Raw genomic sequence first — 23,146 nt, forward strand, 5'->3', positions numbered from 1 at the left:
AATTGTAGACACCCCAATCTGTCTGGGTGTAATTATTTTTTGTTAATAAAAATAAAAAATAAAAAATAAAAAGGAAAAAACTATATGGTTGAATTTGTGTGAAATTATTTGTATAGACTGAAGAGTTTGAGTTGGGCTTAAAATTTGAAGTTGGAATTTAAAAAAAATTGGAATTTCTTTCTAAAATAGGGTTATATTCAGAATCCTATAAATACTTACCCATACCAAATAGAAAAGGATACAGATTAAAGAAAAAAATACATGAAAGCAACTAGAAAATACAAAAATTTTTAGGAAAAATTTTGGTTTGGAAAGAAGATTTGTAGTTTTTTTCTTTCTTTCTAGAAATTTATTTCAGTGTAATTTTTCGACAAAATTCATCTTTTTCGGTAAAGTTTTCCAATCCTTAGCAGATTTTTCTAGTTTTTGATGAAGGCTTCAATCGGAGTACTTAGTTTCTAAAGAGAGAGGAAAAAAGAAGAAGAGATCTGAGGAAAAGAAAGAATTTGGTATTTTACACCCCCACCAAAACAACGTCATTTTGGTGTATAGATCTACCAAGATCCGCATGTTTCTATTCGAGTCGACACTACCCATAACATTGACCCGTTTTTTGATCAATTCCAGCCTGTCTCTCAAGCTGAGCTGAGCCAAGCCATCGTCTCAAACCGTTCTAGCTTTTCTTCCTAAAGTCGATCCGTTCCTATTTTGGTATTTTTTTATTTTTTATTTTATGATTTTAAAGGTATTTTGCATGATTAAATTAGAGAAAAATTAAAAAAAACCATAAATTTAACAAAAAATTTTTGGAATTTAAATACTAAATATCCAATGATGAGATTTTTAGAAATTTTAAATAATAAATTTTTTAAAAAATTTTTAGGTAAAATTTTTTTTTAAATTTATTCCAAATAGCAAAATAATTTAGATGAAATTTTAATAAAAGTAATTATATTTTTTTTCAAATAAAAATATTAACAATATAACTTAAAATTTTTGAATGAAAATATTTGATAATTATCCAAGAATAAAAATCTTAGAAATTTTAAATAGTAAATTTTTCAAGAAATCTCTAGGTGAGAAATTTCTTTAAATTTATCCCAAATGGGAAAAATTTTAAATAAAACTTAAAAAAGATAATTGTCATATTATTTTCTTTCTAAAGATAAAAAAAAAAAAAAAAGAGAGAGAATTTCTAAATAGTTCTAAATGATGAAAAATTTAGAAATTAAAAAAAAAATTTCTAAATAAAGTGGAAAAAAATTTAAATAGACCAAAATGGTAAAAAATTTAGAAACAAAAAAATTTTAAATGAGCCTAAATGGTGAAAAACTTAAAAATAAAAATAAAAAATAAATTTCAATAATCTAAATGATGAAAAATTTAGAAATTAAAAAAAAAATTTCTAAATAAAGTGAAAAAAAATTTAAATAGACCCAAATGGTAAAAAATTTAGAAACAAAAAAATTTTAAATGAGCCTAAATGGTGAAAAACTTAAAAATAAAAATAAAAAATAAATTTTAATAAAAAAATTTTTAGTAATTGCAAATGGTTGATTATCTAAGAAATTTTTAGGTAAAAAAATATTTCTAATTTTGACCTAAATGGTGGATGAATTAGATATATTTTCAATAAAAAACCAAACAAAAATTAAAAAATGATTATATCTTTTTTCGACGACGAAATTTTTTCAAGAAAACAAATGGGTTTCTTGAATACTCTTGAGGTGAATAAGTATTTTTAAGAATTTTACTAGATTGATAAAAAACCTTAAAAGTTATTTCCAATATTCAATATTAAAATTTAAGACTATTAGAACTAAGACCTTAAGATAATTTAAAATAAAATGGTACTATCCTTTGGATAGGCATGTGGAGTTGCTATAACTTCCTCATATGTAACCAAACTCTCAAACTTTGTTTTGATTAGTATATCAGAACTTATTTTTTATGGACCTTTAGTTAAGCTTAGGAGATTCATAAAATGATATATTCATTAGGTGACCAATCACACCTAGTTAAAAATATTGATGGTGACTCCTTAGTTTATGTCTAGCTATAGGTCTATAGATCTATACATTATGACAGTTTTGCTACTCCACTAGGGACCCATAAAAAGTCAAGCCATAAATTTTAAATTTATCTTATCCTATGATCTAATGGTTTTAAAAAATATAATGATTAAGTTATTTGTTTACTAACATTTTTCTATTTTTGTCTCTCATTTGATTTATAAGGGTTGACAATTATATGTTCCTTCACATATATTATCATATGCATTTGCATTACATAAGCTCTATACCCATGCTCCGTCCCTCTTAAGAGGCAGTAAAACACCTATGCTCTCGTGAGATGATAATCTCTGCAATGACTAGCAAAATACTCTCACTCAAATTAAATCATTTCTGTTGGTAACCTGTGATGGGTGAGGATGGGAATACCTTATCAGTCTCTGATGAACAATGAAGTAAAGAACAATTTGAAAACCTTTAGTAGTCAAAATCACTTAGCCCAACATATGATCTACACTTAAGAGGCTAGCCTTAAGATAGACCCATTCTTACCTTTTGATAGATATAACCTAAAATTAGGACACAAAAATGAACAATTTGTGTGATATATTGATTGTTTAAACATTTTATTTGTTTGACTTTGTGCATTGGCATCATTTCAATTCATGCTTGCATTATCATATCATTTAATTTTATGCATCATTTCAATTCATGCTTGCATTATCATATCATTTAATTTTATGCATCATTTTCACTGTCATGTTTAACATTGTCATTTGCATCATTCGCATATAAGAAATAATTGCCACATATCAGTTATTGATAAAGTAGATCTCATACCTACATCCATGGAAAGCCAAATGTAATCAAAGTTTGCATCAATTTGTTATGAATTTGCTCACCAATTGAAAATCAAGTCAAAAGAAGGTCAAAGAAAATATGATAATTGTCTACTTGATGCTTTGATCTCATTATTACCTTAGAGAGTTCATCTCGATCTCCAACAAAATGACCTGGCTGACTTAAAAAATATGTAGGGATGCATGAGCAGAACAATGAGAGAAGTATTTAAGAACAAAAATGGAGATATAGCTTCAATACTCCAATTAGATGTGGACAATAATCTTATTTGAACTATCCTTTAATTTTGAGATCCTTCTTATAGAGGCTTTGTCTTCAATAAAAGAGATATAGTGCCTACAATTAAAGAGTACATGGTCTTACTCCGCTTTGATTTGCCAAACCCAGACAAGATTTATTGGTCAAACAAGGCAAGTTATCGAAAGAAACTTGTACAAAAGCTTGGACTCAACTTCCCTTAAATTGATGCATATGTCAAAACAAAAGGTGAAAGTAAAGGTATTCCAAGAGATTTTCTATGAGACTTCATTCAAGAACATTTGGGTGATAATCAAGGATTAATGGCGATGGCTAGAGCTCTATGTGGATTGGTAATCTTTTCAAAGGTCATTGGATATATCGATGTTGTAGTGATAGATTTTATCGATCAGTTAGAGCACAAAGTCAATATAGCACCAACCATTTTATCAGAAACCATTCAATCCTTGAATTATTGTTGTAGAATGGTAAAGGTCGATTTAATGGGTACTTACAACTGCTTTATGTATGAATGAAAAATCATATTGAGTGTGAAGAAAACAAGTTTCGCAAACCATACCTTTGTTCTAGTGTTCCAATCAAAGAGTTTTGTTGCAGCACATAGCCTAAACAAAGTCAAAAGAAGAATGGATTTCATATTTTCGTGCATTTAATAACCAAAAGCTAATTTGAAGAGTACCTTGGATGTGTCATAATATAGTGTTATATAGCTGTGAGAATCAACCTTTGGTTTTCTTATTAGGCCTATAGGGTACTGTTACTTATGTCTCAACTTTGGTGAGAAGACAATCTAGATGTGAGCAATTTATTCCAAAAACATATGGATTCAACCAGTGGGAATTTTTTTTCGTCGAAAAATGAGCATATGGGATGATTGAAATGATTAAAAAGGCATGAAAACAAACCGTTAGGGTTTATAATGGGAGGCTTACTTATGATGTTACCTTAGAATATGTTATGTGGCATGTAAGGAAGGGTAAGGACATTATGTTGCCTCGAGAACGGAGAGCTGACCATTCCCCAAACCCAACTCATCAAAATCTTCTGCTAAAGGTAGAAATTGCTAAAAAATATTCCAAACTAAGAGAGATGAACTTGAACAAGAAAATAAGTGATTGAAAAAAGAAATGGAGAAAAGTTTGAAGCTACAAAAGCAAAAAATCTAAAGCCTTAGTAAGCAAAAAGACTAATGGAAAGCCTTATTCCATGATCTAAATAAGACACACTCATCAATCACATCCAAGCTTGCTCGACACTTTAAAGAAAATGAATTATTGAAAACAAGGGTGGAAAAAGGTCAAAAAGCTACTTCCAAAGTGCATAAACATAACCAGATGCGACAAGGGATAGTGGATCAATGCACAGAACAGGTAAAAGTTTTGACTAATGAATGCAAGAAATATGCTAAACAAAGTGAGCAACGAAAAAGCATGTGTACAGAAAAACATAAACATGTAAAACACTTGTTTGATTAGCTATGCATGGTTGTAGACAAAGCATCAGAAATGTAGGAAAAAATGGAAGAATTGAAGGCCATGGTGTAACCAATACGAGCTCATGGGCAGCAATTGCTTAACTTCCTAGATGAGGCATAAGATCATTACCAGTAAACTAGGAAATTCATAATGAGGCATTAGAATTATGTTTAGAAAATATTACATTGATGTTTAGGACTTTAGAATATTGCTTTACTTTGTTAGGATGTAGTTTTAAAATTTTATTAAATAAAGTTTTGAATTGAGATTTTTTTTATCAATGATAGTTATATGGTAAATATTAGTACATTACATTCATGCATTAAAATACCAAACATAAAGTACATCATTTCTAATAAGAATGCAATTGTAGTACTCAAGGTTCAATAATAACTCCACCAAGCAATAACCTCACACAATCAACTCACTAATACAATATAAAAGCTCGAGCTAGACAAATGGAACAAAAAAATTTCAATCGAAATAGAAAAAGCTTGAGAGAAACTTGAAAAGGAATTGAATAAAATTCTGAATGCTTTGAATAAGTTGAACAAGGAGAAAAATGTAAAAGAAAATACTAGCTAACATGACCATCATTCACAAGAGGTGGCTGACCCTCTATATCCTCGTAGTTATGGGTCACATCAAGCTCAATCCACACATGATGCACCACTATAGTAGTTCACATACCTTGTAGGTTATACATACCTCAAAGTGCCATCAGCTTCAAATCCAAGGCATTACCAAAGCTATATAAATCCTATCTTTATTGAGAAAGTAGTAGAACCAATCCAAGTCCCTGATCTGGATGATCTAAAAGAAAAAATAAATAAAACCAAAAGGGATTGAGTCGCTAGGAGACTCAATAGCTGACAGGAAGATAAATATGCATAAAGAAAGGTCGCGGGCAGTAAAGGGCATTGGCTTTTATGGTTTCGTGGATGTTGTTGGGCTCTATTTAGTCCCAGATGTTGTTATTCCTTCAAAGTTTAAGATTTCAAAGTTTGAAAAATATTATGGCACAAAGTGCCCAAAGACCCACATTATCATATACTTGCAAAAAAGGGCAGTCCATGCTAATAATGAAAAGTTATTAATGCATATATTTCAACATAGCCTTACTAGCTTTGCTACTAGATGGTATGTTCAATTGGACAAGACCCACATTCAGTCATAGAGTGATATAGCACGTGACTTCATCAATCAGTATCGATATATTATAAATTTAACCCCTGATCGCCTTTCTTTGTAAAATATAGAGAATAAAGCAATTGAATCATTTAAAAAGTATACCTAGAGGTAAAAGGACATAGCTACTAAAGTTCAACTTTTTTTAACTAAAAAAGAGACCACAATATTGTTTATGAACATTTTAAAATCTTTTTATTATGAAAAGATAATAGAGAATGCAATAAAAAATTTCACCAATATAGTGATTTCAGGCAAAATCATTGACAATGCCATTAAGAATGGTAAGTTGAAATGAGGAAAAGTTCCCACCAAGAAAGTCTCAAAGAAAAAAGAGATTAAAGCTCAAGTTGTGAGCTTTGAAAGACAACAGCTCAGGGGTTACCAACTTTATTCACCATAAGCTTACTCCATATACTACCCTATTATGAATAATACATCACCTTACCTATACCAGCCAAGTCCACAGCCATCTTATCCATCAACATATCAACCCGCTTTCAAACCCCAAACTCTCATGTATAGTCTTAACACCTAACCTTCTACAAGATCCCAAATTCATTTTGCTAACCTAACAAGTGGTTCACGAAAACTACAAACTATTCGAGAAAAATCCATATTTGACCCAATCCTCATGACCTATATGAAGTTAATCCGAGAGCTCTACAACAACCACTTAATTACCCCCAATCGTTTGGAGTAGCTTAAGCCACATTATCCCAAGTGATATGATCCTACAGCTCACTGTGACTACCACTATGGAATTGACTACCAAAGATCACCCCCCATACTAAGAGGCAAATTTTGGAAGAACCTAATTGAAAAAGAAAAGAGATAAAAGATCACAAAAGGCTTCAAAGATAAAGACTCAAAAAAAAAAAAAAAAAAAGAACCCTTACAAAAGAAAAAATGAATGCCACAAATGAGTTGGGGCAAAGTAATGATAATCTTTTTGTGAGGAATAAGATGAATGAAAAAAGAAAAAAATAGTGAAATAATGTAGAATGGTGCAAAATGCCAAGTTGCATTAAATGATGAGAAATGATCCTTTGGTTTTAAGCCCTTTAAACATATGTTTTGAGCTTATTTTATCCATTTTTTTATGGCCTTTCATCATAACCTACATTACAATCTTTAAAAATTTATTTTAATCAAATGTGTATGCTCAAATTGAATGATCATATGTTGGGCCAAGGTATGCTTGTAATGGAATAATAGAATCAAGCTATGTGGTCTTAGATATTGATGTGTGAAAGATATTAATAATGGATGAAAAAAAATAAAAAGTGAAAAAAATTTAAAAAAAAAAAAATGGAAAAATGAAAAAATGAAAAAATGGAAAAAAATGAAAACGTGAAAAAAATGAAAAAAAATGAAAAATGAAAAACAAAAAAAAAATATTAACAAAGAAGACTCAAATTGAAAATTCGAAAGAACGATTTTGGTAGAAAAATATCCGAGCTGAAAGTTGGATGGACAGTTCAAATCTATGAAAGATCAAAGGCATCTGAAGATCCCTTAAAGCTGAGGCCAAGTTTAATTAACTCAAAATGATTTCGAAAGTCAATGGAATAAGTTTTTGAAAAAGAATTTTGGATTAATATTAAAAATTGTCTAAGTATTCATTGTTTAGACATTGTTGTACCATTTAATACCATTCATCCTAATGACATGCTTTGAACTTGTTCCTTTGCCCATTTATTTTTGTACCAAACTCATTCTTGTATTGATTATTTTTCTCCCAATTCATTTTGTACTCTCTTATTTTTACATCTCTATAATAAATTTAAAAAAATGTATCATTGTATTATATTTATCATAATTTAAAATGATAATTAATGAATGATAATGTTCATAAAAGATTCATACATTCCTTTGAAAAGAAATCTAGAGGGTAAAAAAATGAAAAAATGGAAGAAGCTTAAGAAAATTATTTGAAAAGACATATGGGATGACTAGGTGATGAATATGATGATGGATTGGTCAACATAACCTGTGAGTTATGATCAAATGATAGAAACAATGTAGATCAGTGGATAAAATTTATTCTGAAATTGCTAGTGCTGAACAGCCTGTGAGTTGTGATCAAGTGAGAAAATAACTTGGATTAGTTGACAAAATTTGTTTTGAAATTGTTAGTGCCGATATGCTAAAAAAGAAATGTGATATGGTAAAGTCTTGAGAACTATATTACCACAATTAATTAAAATTTCATGATATTAATGTTAGTGACATCTGCATTACATGCATTGTATTTACATTATTAGTTGAACAATACATATATATAATTTGGTGAATATTTAAATCTTGGCTGACCATGCATTTGCCTCATGTAGTGAATATTTGAATCATGGTTTAGAGTATAATATTTGCATTATTGTGAGAATCTAGATTTTTGCATTTGCATCATTAAAAAAGCATTTACATCATTATCATGAGATTCATTACATACAAAATTTTGACTTTGATGAAAGATTGAGAATTTTCATGATAAGAAATTTTAAACTTTTTAAGAAAAGCTTTGTAAAATAAGGTTGGGAATCCTCGAATGGAAAAATATTTTGAGGAAAACATTTAGAATTCTAAAGCGTTTTAAAGAAGCATTTTTTAATGTCAAAAATGATGAAAATCTTTGAATTTTGAATGAAAATCTTTGAATGAAAATCTTTAAGAAGTTTTAAATGAGAATCTTTGAATGAGAATTTTTATCTTTGAGTTTTAAATGGGAAGCTTGAGAATTTGTCTGAATCTTCAAAGTTTTTTTAATTCAAATCTTTAAAGAATCGTATGTGAATCACAAAAAGTTTTTGAGTGAAAAGCTTTGAAATTTTGGATGTGAACCCCTAAATTTTTTAAATGAGAACTTTTGAATTTAGATGTGAAACTCTAGAATTTTTTGCATGTGAATCTTTGGACTTGATTGAGAACCGAGTCAATTTGTTCGAAGTTGGAAGAGTTCAAGATCTAAAAGAAAAAGTCTTGAAAACTTGAGTACCATGATTGAAAAGAAACTAATTAATTGACATTTTGCATAGCATGCATTGCATTTAAGAATGTCTAATGCATAAATTTAGGAAGCAAATATATTTCAAGATCCCAAATAAAGAAAATAGATATGAAAACTTTCCAATGAAAGAATTTCAAATTCTCATTTGAAAAAAGAAAACCTCCGAGGTAAGATTCTAATCCTTGAAAAATGATATTTCCCAATATTATGAACGATTTGTAAGACCTCTAGACATAATCTTCTATAATTTCTTCTGATGACCTATAAAACCTCTGAACATGATTGTCGATAAGCCTTATTTATTTTTCAAAAGTTGTTGAACCTCTGTTTAAAGAAGCTTTATTTATTTTTTTAAAGTTGTTGAACTTCTGCTTAGGGAAGCCTTATTTATTTTTCAAAATTACTGTACCTCTACTTAAAAGATCTTTATTTATTTTTAAAAGTTGTTAAACCTCTGCTTAAAGGAACCTTATTTATTTTTCAAAGTCGTTAAACCTTTATTTAGAGCAGCCTTATTTATTTTTTCAAAGTTGTTAAACCTCTACTTAGATGAGCCTTATTTATTTTTCAAAGTTATTGAGCCTCTGTTTAAAGAAGTTTTTATGTTATTCAAAAGGTTTGAGTATCTATTTAAAAAAATCAAAAAATATGTCGAATTGATTATTTGGATATAAGGGGTGTATACATCTTTACACAATTCTTATTTCACAGAAAATATGTAAAGAGAGCCAATTATAGATACCCCAATCTGTCTGGGATGTAATTGTTTTTTTTTTAATAAACATAAAAAGAAAAAGAAAAAATCAGATGGTTAAGTTTGTGTGAAATTGTTTGTATGGACTAAGAGTTTGAGTTGGGCTTAGAATTTGAAGTTGGAATTTAAAAGAAATTGAAATTCCTTTTTGGTATAAGGTTCTCTTGATCAAAACCCTATAAAAACATACCTATAGCGAACAACAAAGGACACAAGTCAGAGAAAAAACACGAAAACAACCAAAAAATACAAAAATTTTTAAGAAAACTTTTGGTTTGAAAAGCATATTTGCAATTTTTTTTCTTTCTAGAAATTTCTAGATTTTGACATAATTTTTCGACAAAATTCATCTTTTTCGATGGAGTTTTCCAAACCCCGATGAGATTTTTCCAATTTTCGACGAAGGCTTCAACTAAAGTTCTTGGTTTTTAGAAAGACAAAAAGAGAAAAAAGGAGATCTGAGGAAAAGAAGGAATTTGGCATTTTATATCCCCACCAAAATGACATTGTTTTGGTGTATAGATTTACCAAGATCCATTTGTTTCTATTCGGACCGATCCGACCCGTAACGTTGATCCACTTTTTGACCCGTTCCAACCTTTGTCTTTTAAGTCGAGCAAAATCGAGCCATCATCTTAAGCCATTCCAACTTTTTTTCCTACTATCGAGCCCTCAAGCCGTTAGAGTCGAACCATTCCTATTTTGGTTTTTTATTTTTATTTTATTTTATTATTTTTAAGGTATTTTTGCATTATTAAATTTTAAAAAAATTAATAAAAAATAAAAAACTCAAATTTAATAAAATTTTTTGAAATTTAAATACTAATTATCCAATAATGAGATTCTTAAAAATTTTAAATAGTAATTTTTTTAAGAAATTTTATGTAAAAAATTTATCTAAATTTATCCCAAATAAAGGAATAATTTAGATAAATTTTAAATAAAAGTAATTATATTTTTTTCAAATAAAAGTATTAACAATATAACTTAAAAATTTTGGTTAAAAATATTTGATAATTATCCAAAGATTAAAATATTAGAAATTTCAAATGATAAATTTTTTAATAAATCTCTAAGTGAAAAAATTTGTTTAATTTATCCTAAATGATAGAAAAATTTAAATGAAACTTCAAAAAAAATAATTGTCATATTATTTTCTTTTCAAAAATTAAAAAAAAAAAACTTTTAGATAGACCCAAATGGTGAAAAATTTAAAAATTAAAAAGAAAAATTTTTTAAATAAATCCAAATGATGAAAAATTTAAAAATTAAAAAGAAAATTTTCTAAAAAAACCCAAATAATGAAAATTTTAAAAATAAAAAAAAATTAAATAGGCTCAAATGGTGAAAAATTTAGAAATGAAAAAATAAATAAATTTTGATTATGAAATTTTTAATAATCATAAATGATTGATTATCTAATAAATCTCTAAATTGGAAGATATTTTTAATTTTGACCTAAATAATAGATGAATTAGATATATTTTCAAAAAAAAAATAAAGCAAAATAAAAAAATGATTAAATCTTTTTTCGACGATGATGCCTCTTCAAGAAAACAAATGAAATTCTTGAATACTTTTGAGATGAAAAAATATTTCAGATTGATGGAGAATCTTAAAAGTTATTTTCAATATTCAACATTAAAATTTAAGATCATTAGAATCAAAATCATAGGATAATTTAAAATAAAATGGTATCACTCGTGGATAAACATGTGAAGTGCTATAACATTCCCCATATGTAACCTAACTTGCGAATCTTATTCTGATTAGTAGACCAGAACTTATTTTTTATGAACCTTTAGTCAAATTTAAGATATCCATAAAATGATAAATTCATTAAGTGATCAATCACACCTAGTCAAAAAGATTAGTGACGACTTTTTAGTTTGTGTCTAACTATAAATCTATGAATCTATACATTATGACAATAATATTTAATAAATAATGCTTTAATTAAATTGGAGGAACTTTATCTCTTATTTAAATATTTATGCTTATTAATTTAAATAAAAGCAATAATATTTTAGAAAAATAAATATTTTTTAAAAGTCTTCTTTATGCTCATTAATTTAAATAAAAGTAATAATATTTTTAAAAAAAATGTTTATTAAAAGCCTGTTTGCTTTGGGTTTAATTTTTTTTTTTTAATTTTCTATGATATGATAAGATTTTTTATTACATGAAAAATCTAGATATTGTTTGGTTAAGTTCAATATTTACATTCTATCTAACTTTTATTTTGGATAAAATTTATTAAAATAACAAAATTTGACACATTTAACAAATTTTAGCGATCTTGTAATGATAAATTAAAGTTCAATAATCTATTTAAAAATTGAACAAAATTTTAATGACTTTTCTTTAAACTATGAATTTACTTAATTGATGTGACAAATGATGTAACTAATGACGTGACAAATATGTAAGCTTTTTTTGTCAAAATTTGAATGAAATATTTTAGAGTGACCAATTTTAATAAATTTAATAAACTCGATGATATGATTGGGACAAATTAAAGTTCAATAATCCAAATAAAATTTGAATATAAGTTGAATGACTAATGATGAAATTTAAGTGATTTTGAAAAAAAAAAAAAAAAAACTAAATGAGTCAAGCTCTAAGCTCAATCTCTATCTTCATTTGCACACACGATTCCACACATTTGAATACGTCAATAAATTAAAATATGATAAAACAACAATAACTTTTACAGATAAAAAAGAAACAGGAAAGAGAGCAAGACTAGGAAGAGTAAACAACTATAAGCCCGTCTATGAATAGAGGTACTTAAGTTAGTATGTTTCAAATTTCAAGCTACAAATATATACCAAGCAAAATGTTGTGCAAATCCAGTGCTTTCGATATAATTAAAACCACAAACTTTTGAAGCTCAACATTGATATTTTTCCCAATATTGGACTACATGTTAGTTTATGTGTTGCATCTCAATGACAAGTAGGAATCTTGAAATAATAAAAATAAAAAACACTCGGTACAATTTGTTGAGAATGGAAAAGTGCTATAAGCAATAGAATGGAATTTTATATACCATTAGCCAGCCAATGAGAAAGTGTCTAAATGGCAACAAAGGCGGCTTTGGAACCTTTAGGTCCCAAGTCCAAATGTCACCATGTATAGGCATATACATCTAATCTCAACAAAGACAGAAGGATGAAAATTATATTATTTTAGCTCACTCCTCTGTTTATCATACGTTCAATTTACTCAGCAGTCCATTAACAATAGTTTAAAGCTAATAAAATTAAAATAGCTAGGTATTCCAATCAATAGCAAATTTAGATTTCAAAATTAACTCTTAACAGATCATGCAATACCTGTAGTTATTTTTGTTTATATATATATAGACACACAAACACAATGCTCTTCAATGCAACATAAAGCCTCCTATTTCCATAAAAATTAAAAGTTTCAACAGCACTTACGATAATTGACCAATCGGTTCCAGATCACCAGCTTTAAACTTCTCCTCTTTGAATGAGCGATGGTGAAGTTGACGTGTGAAACTGCTCGTTGTGTCCAAGAAATAGAGAAGAAATGACATTATGCAGCAGCACAAAAACATGGGTATAGGCCCAAAGTTCCAAAGCAATAGGGGGAAGGATAAGTAAAAGGCTCGCAGTCCGAGTGACCAGAAATAACTTCCTCTATTTAAGTTTCTTGCAACATACTGAACAGACTCCATATTGTCTATCGATGAAGGGAGAGTGACCAAGAAGCTTACATGGGCATAGTATCTAATAGACTGCACATTGCAAAGAAAGGCAACAAGGAAACAAAGCAAGATGGAAAAATACTTGATTGAAGAGAGTAGAGGTCCCTTATTGCCATAAACTATTTGTGAAGTAGTGTTGCCAAAGTCCGAGCTGCTGCTGCTAACAAAAACACTAATCAGTGAACTAAGAGTGATTGCTGTTGTTGCCAAAAGGGTAGATGCCATTATGTTGTTGCGTATTGTTTGTACTGCCAAAACACCATTTTTCAAGGGATCCTGAAACATCAAAGACGAGATCAATATCATGCTTAGTTTATGGACCATCCTGGACAGAAATGTTGAAGTTGATATCTATTTTGCTAGAGAACAAGAACACTGACATTCTAGAGAAATAGAAAACATTCTTGCAATAAATACTGTCTTGAATACATTCGTGTATATTTTATGGCAGTTAATTGTTTTATAAAAATTCAAAAAGCCAACCCCAACCCACCCCGGCCTATCAAAGATGCTGGTAATGAGGCAAAATTGTCTTCTTCGTCAGTAAAAGTAAGTAAAACATGAATTTTGTGGTCTTTTAGCATTTCATTACTTGAGATCTCCTTATGCCGATATCACATTCAACATTCTAAAAACTAGTTCTTGGTTTATTGTTACTTTGTTAATTGAAAAACAAACTAAGCCACATTCTGCATAGCAGATCTTCACCACAGCATTGTTTCTCCCAGTTTTAGCAAGAAGTTTTTACCAGTCAGCCTAATTCTTCTTCACTCCATATTCATTGAGTTCCACAGATATAGCATTTTTTATTTGAATCAAATATTCTTTTCTTGGCCAGTAAGTAACGAATACTTAAAGATAAATAAATACTGCTCCCCGAATGTTGCAAAAGCATATTCCCATGTTGTAGCACTCTGTTATTGCAGACATTGAGTCCTAAAAAGATGGTGCATATCAACAAAGAAAACCTATAACCAACTTAATATTCAAAAGGGCCATTGGTAATGCTCCAAAACCACAGACAAATGCCTGAAAGAAATCTCATTATGCTGCATTTGATTATTGCCAAAATTCAGACCAGCAAGGATGCTGAATTCTTTTGACAAAAGATCCACAAACCATCATTTGAAGCTCTTGAAAATAGAGTGAAGAAATTCATGATAATTTTATTTATGAATTCTTAAGAAACTTTCTAGAGTACAAGAGGATATATATAGCTAAAACATCAAATCTAGCAAATCCCATGATATCCTAAAAATAATAACAAATCACCTAAAAATCCTCTAACAATAAATGGAAACTACCAAGTAGGAATTTGGTCAATGAACCAAATCCCTTTTATTTAGGAAACAACCAAAGTATTAAATGAATGATAGCTAATCAAATTTGGTTAGGAATCGGTTTTCCACACTCCCCCTCAAGTTGAGTGGTAGATATCAATCATACCCAACTTAGACTTCAAACTCTCGAAATTGCCACGATGAAAAGATTTGGTGAGGATGTCAGCTGTCTTATGTTCTGATGGAGTGTAGATTAGTTTGACCGCACCTTTTTCAATCTTCTCTTTGATGAAGTGACAATCAATCTCTACACATTTCATTCGATCATGATGAACAAGGTTGTTGGCAATGTTAATAGCTGTTTTATTATCACAAAACAGTTTCATTGAATTTTCAGCTGACTTTTTCAGTTCCTATAGCATTCTCTCAAGCCAAATTCCTTCACAAATCCCATGAGACATAGCCCTAAATTCAGCTTCAACATTACTTTGAGCTACCACTGCTTGTTTCTTGCTCCTCCAGGTGACCAAGTTGGCCCACACATATGTACAATACCCTATAGTTGACCTTCAGTCTGTCACAGAACCAGCCCAATCTACATCTGAGAAAATCTCCACATCTTTATTTAATGTTTTTCTAAAGTGCAACCTTTGCCCGAATTTTTTTTTCAAGTATTGAAGGATCCAGTATACTGCCTCCATGTGTGTCTTTGTAGGATTGTTCATAAATCTGCTTACCATAGTAACAAAGAAGCCAATGTCAGGTCTAGTGTGCACCAAATAAATTAATTTTCCCACAAGTCTTTGGTATCTATTTTGATCTGCAAGAGGACTTCCATCTCTGGTTCCCATCTTGATATTTGGGTCCATCAAAGTATTCATTGGTTTACACCCGAGCATCCTTCTATCTTTGAGAAGATCAAATACATATTTTCGTTGTGAAACAGAAATATCATTTCTTGATCGAGCTACTTCCATGCCAAGAAAATATCGAAGCTGTGCCAAGTCCTTTATTTCAAATTCTTTAGCTAGAAAAGTCTTCAATCCAACCGTTTCCTTTTCATAATCTCTTGTAAGGACAATATAGTCAACATAAACAATCATAATAGCAATCTTGCTATTTGGTGAATGTTTAACAAACATAATATGGTCAGATTGGCATTGTAAGAACCCATTCTTTTTAACAGCATTAGTCAAATGATCAAACCAAGTGCGAGGAGATTGTTTGAGGCCATATAAGGATTTCTGAAGCTTACACACCTTGCCAATGTTGTCCTACTTGTCAAACCCAAGAGGAATCTTCATGAAGACCTCTTCCACTAGATCACCATTCAAAAATGCATTTCTGATATCGAGTTGGTGAAGAGGCCACTCTAGGTTTACAACAAGTGATAGTAACACAAGGACATAATTCAATTTTGCTACAAGAGCAAATGTCTCTTCATAATCAATCCTGTAAAACTGAGTGAACCCCTCAGCCACAAGATGAGCTTTGTTCACACTTCCCTCAATATTGTGTTTGATAGTAAAAATCCACTTACATCCCACTGGGCTCTTTCCTCTAGGAAGATCAGAAATTTCCATGTGATATTCTTTTCTAATGCTTGCATTTCTTCCATTACTACAACCTTCCATTTTGGTTTTCCGACCGCTTCTTGGATGGTATTCAGTATATGAACATCGGTTAATGATGTAACTAGTCATTGGTAAGTAAGAAACAACCTTTCATAGGAAACAAAGTTACTAATAGGGTGCTGAGTACATAATCTCACACCTTTTCTTATAGCAACAGGCTGATCAAGATCACTAGGAAAATCATTAGAGATAGATTCAATAATTGTGTTACTTGTATGAATTTCAAAAGTCCTTGGATTTGGTTCAGAATCTTGGTTCTGTGTTAGAGATGTACAGGTCCCTATCTCCTTTTGAAATTTGTCTCCTTGAGTATACAATCATTTCTTTAGCTTTTGTCTCTTACGCAATTTCAAGAGATTTTGGAAACTTAAGATGACTAGTTGACTTAGATAAAAAAAAAAAAAAGAATTATTTGAAATGAGAATTTGAATTAGCAAACAAGTACAAGAAGGATTAGATGATGGCTCAATCTCCCAAAGTTTATATTCCCTAGAACTATCCCCTGAATATCAACTTTGGGATAGAATGGTTGATTCTCAAATAAGGTGATATCCATAGAAGTGTAAAACTTTCTGATAGTTGGTAAATAACATCTATAGCCTTTTTAGTTAGGTAAGTAGCCAAGAAATATACACCTGAATGATCTAGGGTCTAGTTTACTGAGTTATTGTTGGTGTATATGAACAAAGGTAGTACATTCGAACACTTTGACTGGTATGGAGGAAATGATTAGGACATGAGGGTAAGTTTTGAGAAATGTTTGACAGGGGGCTTGGAATCTTAGTACTCAAGAAGGCATCTTATTGATAAGAAATGTTGCTGTCAAGATTGCCTATACCCAAAAATGTTTCGAACCATGAAAGGCTCGCGTAATAAATCTTGCAACTTCCATCAGATGTTTGTTTTTCCACTCAACAACTCTGTTTTGTTAAGAGTTTCATTATATGAGATCTGATGAATAATTCCTTGATCTAACAAGTAAGATCCAAAAACTGAGTAATAGTATTCTCGCCCATTATCTATTTCGAGCACCTAAATTTTTTCTTGATATTGAGTTTGCACCATCTTGTTGAAATTTTGAAATATTGACTAACCTCTGACTTTTCTGTTATGAGGAACAGCCATGTAACTCTAGTATGATCATTAATGAAGGTAACAAACCATCTAGAGTCTGTAATATTGTTAACCCTCGATAGTCCCCAAACATCACTATGGATCATAGAAAAAGGATGAGTTGATTTGTATGGTTGACTTGAATATGAATTGCGATTGTGGTTGGAAAACTAACAAATTTCATATTGATAAGACTCGGAACCTTTATTGAATAAATTAGGGAATAATTTTTTAGGTACAAGAAATTTGGATGTCCTAAACGATAGTGCCATAACATGATTGTATTTTCCTTACTCTTACTAGAAGATGAAACCGAATAAGCATTCTTCCATGATTGTCTTTTAGATTATTCATCTTTAAAGAGATAAAGTCTAGCACACATCCTAGCATTGCCAATCTTCTTCCCCGAAACCAAGCCCTGAAATTCACATGTTAGAAAGAAATTTAGTAACACAATTAAGATCTCTTGTAATTTTACTAATAAAGAGAATGTTGCAATCTAAATTAGAGACATGAAGAATAGAGTCAAGTGTTAAGTTCTTTGAAATAATGACTAAACCTATCCCAGCTACCCGAAAGAGTGACCCATCTGCTATTCAAACTATGAAGTTTTCAAAACATGGGCTATATTCATGGAACACTGATGCATCACCAGTCATGTGGTCTGATGTGCTTGAATCAACAATCCAAGATCTTGATTTTCCACTTTGCACAAGTAGAGTATTGAGAAAGTTACCTTTTTGTGCAACAGATGTTGTGCTTACAACTAACCTAATGTTCTGAAAAGATCGTTGAACAATTGTCTAAAGGAATTCCAACCGCTTTTTACTGAGCAGGCTTAATTCCAAGGGTGTTGGAGTTGTCTTGATGGTGGCAGAATTTCCATGACTCTCGATTTCGAGTAAAACGTGGTTTGTAGTCAACCAGTTTCTTAAAGATTTGCCAACAATTTTCCTGTGTATATCCTGCCTTCTAACAATGGTCACACCAAGGTCTGTTAGCTTTCTTCTATTGATTTTCACCACCTTGTTGGAATTTTGGTCCTCATGTAGCAAAGGCTGAATTTTCTATCTCTTGTGGATTGCATGATGTCCCTAGCATCACTTTCCTTCTACTTTCTTCTCAGTGAACCTCAGAGAAAACTTCTCGGATGGTGGGTAATAGCTTGATGCTAAGAATTCTCCCACGAACATCATCAAGGCTCTTGTTTAGACCAAGTAAAACTTATAAACTCGATCCTTCTCCACTATTTTCATGTATTGTTGGCTATCATCAGGACACTTCCATGCTATTTCTTCAAAGATATCTAATTGCTACCAATAACGAGTTAAGAAATTAAAATATTATGTGATAGAGGAGTCTTTTCATAGCAAGTCATGTAGAGTGTTTTTTGTCTCGAATATTGCAGAAGTATTGTTTACGTTAGAATAGGTTTCTTTGCAGCATCCCAAATCTCCTTGGCAATTTTGTAGTACATGAAATTCTCACCAATCTCGTTGGTCATAGAAATGATCAACCACAACATTACCATGCTATTCTCCAACTTCCAGGTCCGATACTTCGGGTCATCCTTGCTATGTGAAATAGCCATTCTCGTGAGATAATCTTCCTTACCTTTTCCACAAACAAACAACATCACTGATTGAGACTATTGGATGAAGTTTTGTCCATTATGTTTGTGACTAATGATAGGCAAAATAGGGGGCTCGAACACACCTATGCTACAAGCCATGGCATAGATAGAGAGATAGAAAAATATATATACATATATATATATATATAGGTTTTGAGGATTAAGGATGAACGCTCTAATACAATGAAGAAATTCATGAGAATTTTATTTATAAATTCTCAAGAAACTTTCTAGAGTACAATAGGATATATATATAGCTAAGACATCAAATCTAGCAAATCCCATGATGTCCTAAAGATAATTACAAATCATCTAAATATCTTCTAACAATAAATGGAAACTACCAAGTAGGAATTTGGTCAATGAACCAAATCCCTTTTATTTAGGAAACAACCAAAATACTAAATGAATGACAGCTAATCAAATCTGGTTAGGAATTGGTTTTTCACATAGAGAAAACAAAAGGCATGTCCCAAAAGGCCATTGGTAATGCTCCAAAACCACAAACAAATACCTAAAAAAAAAAATCTCATTATGCTACATTCGATTATTGCCAAAATTCAGACCAGCAAGGATGCTACATTCTTTTGACAAAAGATCTACAAACCATCATCTAAAGCTCATTAAAATAGAGAAAAGAAAAGGAATATCTTGATTTAAGAGCTGTCTGTTTCTGCAATCCCTCAAGAAACTAGATTTTCTTATAGCAGCATAGAGTTATTGATTATTAAATTTCATGAAACAACAGCAATAATAGAATCAACATTAAGTATATTATTTGATCTATCCACTCTTATTATTTTAGGCCCCATATTTCTATTACTTTAGATACTTGCTTTTTATCTCTAAAAGCAAAAAGGCTAAAAGTTTGCATGGATATAAAAGCTTAAAATATATTTGAATATTGTTTTTGTGAATAACAAAATGCATAGTACTACATTTTAACCATTTGTAATTGCTCCTTTTTAATCAAATTCATTTACAATCTTTATCCCTTTCTTTCACTTTTACCAACTTTTAGCTTCTAGACACAACCTTGCTTCTAACGCGTTCTAGCTTCTAACAAAATGTATAGTAAGAAGCAAAAGTAACAACCAAACACTAATCTTCTAACACGTTCTTGGCATGGAGAAAATTTTAAAATAGTTCTATGTTACTCACAACAAGATACATTGCCGGCCCTTAAATTGCTTCAACTTATAGAAAATTTTCTCTTACTACTATATATTGGAGTGAAATGGCAAGTTAGGAAATATATCGTAATTAGAATCTCATTCAATTCAATATTCAAATGTATAGTGTAGCCTTTATTACCATGGATGGGCTGCATAATGATTAATGAACAAGTTAAAAGAACCAGAACATGCAGGACAAAACAAAAATGAGTCCTTGCAATTTCTTCTTGTGGCTTCTATTTATATCACAAAGCAATCTGAGGAGCAACCAACCTCATACTCAGGGCAGCAAGTATATGCAAAGCATCAATTATACAAACTGAGCCAAGGGAAGGAAATAGACAATATGCCTAATTCGCCATTGGCTCATCAAGCTCTCACCAAATTTAGTTAAAGAAATCGAGAGATACTAGAAATTAACAATAAAAATGAACCAGAATAAGGAGAATCAAATTACTCATTTTTTGAGACTGCAAATAAACACTTTGGATTCCAACTTGAACGAAATGAGAGACCTGATCACAGAATTTAGATTGCCAAAGATGAACTTTCTAAGAACTACTATGTAATAACCTCAGGTTCTATGAAGCAGTAAGCGCTCTAGAAAATTAAAGCTCATAGGCTGAACCAAAATGTTTTCTTGATAAGAATCAAGAGTTCATATAAGACACAATTCAAGAACATAAAATAGAAGGGAATACAACAAGATATGCTCAGGATAGCTCATGAAGCATTCTAAGTTGATAGTAGAATGGTAGAACATATATACAGGAACTTAAAATTTTCCTAGGCAAAGAAAAAGGTATAAAAGATTGATCCCCACTGCTTGATATGAATCAAAAGCATCCATTCAACAACATAGAACATCATAGCAACAAGATATGCTCATAATAGCCCATAAAATATTGGGATAGTAGGCCATATGTATACAAGAACTTGATTTTATTTTTTAAGCAAATAAAAGTTTATAGAAAAAAATCTTGAAAAAAATGCTTTGATACTGCACTTCACCCCACTTCTGGTATGCAGTTAGGCCACCATTTTTCATAAAGATGCTTTGAATCAATTGGCAATTGGTTAACAATTATTCAATTTGATAAATGCGAATCAGCTTAATCAAATGTTGTTATCTATTCATTTAGAAATTGAACATGTAAAGAACTAATTTCTTGAGTTCAGCCAAACATTATGTAACCCCTAGTCCTAGCTGACAGGGAAATCCTATTAATAACAGCTGTCTCCATTTATCATGAAAACAGTATGATTTTCTTCCATCCACAAGCACCATGTAAAGCACTGTGGTGGGTTGTGAGGATAACAGAAATGATACCTGCGATTATTAACCGATTCATGCAAACAGAAAAACTCTCATTTAGCAAAAATACATATATACTTTTCCAATTTAACAATCCACTATGTTTGGATTGGAGGAATTCGGGGAGGAAAGGGAGGGATAAAAGGTTTCCCTTCCCTTCCTCGGGTATGCCACTGATCTTTAGAAAAGGGGAATCCCTCCCCTTCCTTAAAATTTATAAGGTTTTTTCAATTCCCCAAAATTGGAGGGAATAGGAGGAGGTCAAGGAAATTTTTGTGATTAATTAGTGTCTTCCAGCCAATCTTTTTCTTTCCTTTCTTGTTTTGCGAAACCCAAACAAGAAATTTAAACTGAATAAGCCACATCAAGATTTTGTATGCAATAAATCTGTCCACCTTCAGCTCAAAAATCAAATACTTCACTCACTTCCTCACGCCTAAGAGCTCAGTCACAGTCAGAGGTCCTCTGCATACAACAATACTAATATTATTTCTAACATGTTTTCTATCCATAGCTAGAGAAATTCCAGAACTTCCTAAAGAACCCATAACTTCATAATAATAGTAGAAACCATGGCAAAAAAAAAAAAAAAAATGAAGAGAGAAAGAAATAACACTGACAGACATCATGGCGAGAACCCATCGGTGACGAGACTCAGCATTTAGGCCAATGACAGTTCTTGTAGGATGCTTGAGAATGGTAAATAGAAGCCAGACATGATAGAGGGCAAGCAGCAGTAGCCCCAATGGAACCAGTAAGAAGTCCAACTTGTCTTCTTCCATGATTTTTTTCTTTTTTTAATTCTTCTTTCTTGCAGACTCAGTCAGACACAAAGGATAAAACATTCATTCACAATCTGTATTAGAAGTGGGGGTTCTGTTTTTTCGGATGCATTTTTAAAATTAAATACGAATTGAAGTCGACTTTTTATACGAATTTCATCTATCGGTTAATACAGTTTGATTTATTGATATTTAAAATTTATTATTTTATTTTTTAAATGTTATTTTAATTCTCTCGGTCCCTTTACATTTTTCTTCTAAGAATTGACACAAATTTTAAGGAAAATATATTTTAATAATTTTTTATTCAAAAATCTAAAACTCAAATTTAATTTTACCCGCATTTGATGCCAACTCCTTCCAAACAAATTTCACTTTTTTGTAAAATATTTGATAGTGGCATCAGGTGTGTTAGTAGTTGTTTTAGTGTATTTTGTGCAATAATATTAATTGATAATAAAAAAAAAAAAGCGTGAGTGTCAATTACTTTTGAATAAATTTTACTTTTTTAAAAAATATTTGATATTAGCATCTGGTGCATTAGTAGCTGTTTTATTGTACTTTGTGTAATGAAATTAATTGATAAGAAAAAAAGTGAGGGTGCCAATTACTTTCAAACATATTTCACTTTTTGTAAAATATTTGGCACTGGCATTAGCAGTTATTTTATTATATTTTGTGTAATAATATTAATTGATAAGAAAAAAGTAAAGACAAATTTGAAAATTTAATTATAATTATTATTTATTTTGGGTAAGAAACAAATAAATTGAGACTTTCAAAACATAAAAGATGAAAGGAGTATAAATTTTTAATATATTTAAATAATTTTAAATTTTAAATTTTTATTTTTATTTTATAAAAATTTTAAATATATATAAATTAATAAAAATATATAATTTAATTTTTTATTTTTTATTTTT

At 30.3% G+C, this 23,146-nt stretch overlaps 1 protein-coding gene across 2 annotated transcripts; it reads right to left on the minus strand.

Annotated features, from left to right (window-relative positions):
* Positions 1 to 12,834: 12,834 nt before the first annotated feature.
* On the minus strand, positions 12,835 to 22,343 carry LOC111311039 (uncharacterized). 2 transcript variants are annotated; one of them, XM_089765813.1, is made up of 3 exons: positions 22,062 to 22,200; positions 17,613 to 17,736; positions 12,835 to 13,567 (listed from the first exon to the last, which is right to left on the minus strand). In XM_089765813.1, the coding sequence occupies exons 2-3, from the start codon at positions 17,706 to 17,708 to the stop codon at positions 12,998 to 13,000; spliced, it is 666 nt and encodes a 221-aa protein (XP_089621939.1). In that variant the 5' UTR covers positions 17,709 to 17,736; positions 22,062 to 22,200; the 3' UTR covers positions 12,835 to 12,997. The 2 variants fall into 2 exon arrangements, with proteins under 2 accessions (XP_089621939.1, XP_022766155.1); XM_022910420.2 differs by lacking the exon at positions 17,613 to 17,736 and having other exon boundaries at positions 22,062 to 22,343.
* Between the last annotated feature and the right edge of the window lie 803 nt (positions 22,344 to 23,146).

The sequence above is a fragment of the Durio zibethinus genome, chromosome 9, assembly GCF_047325235.1.
Source record: "Durio zibethinus cultivar Kanyao isolate XHJ-2024 chromosome 9, ASM4732523v1, whole genome shotgun sequence".
Taxonomy (NCBI): Eukaryota; Viridiplantae; Streptophyta; class Magnoliopsida; order Malvales; family Malvaceae; genus Durio; species Durio zibethinus.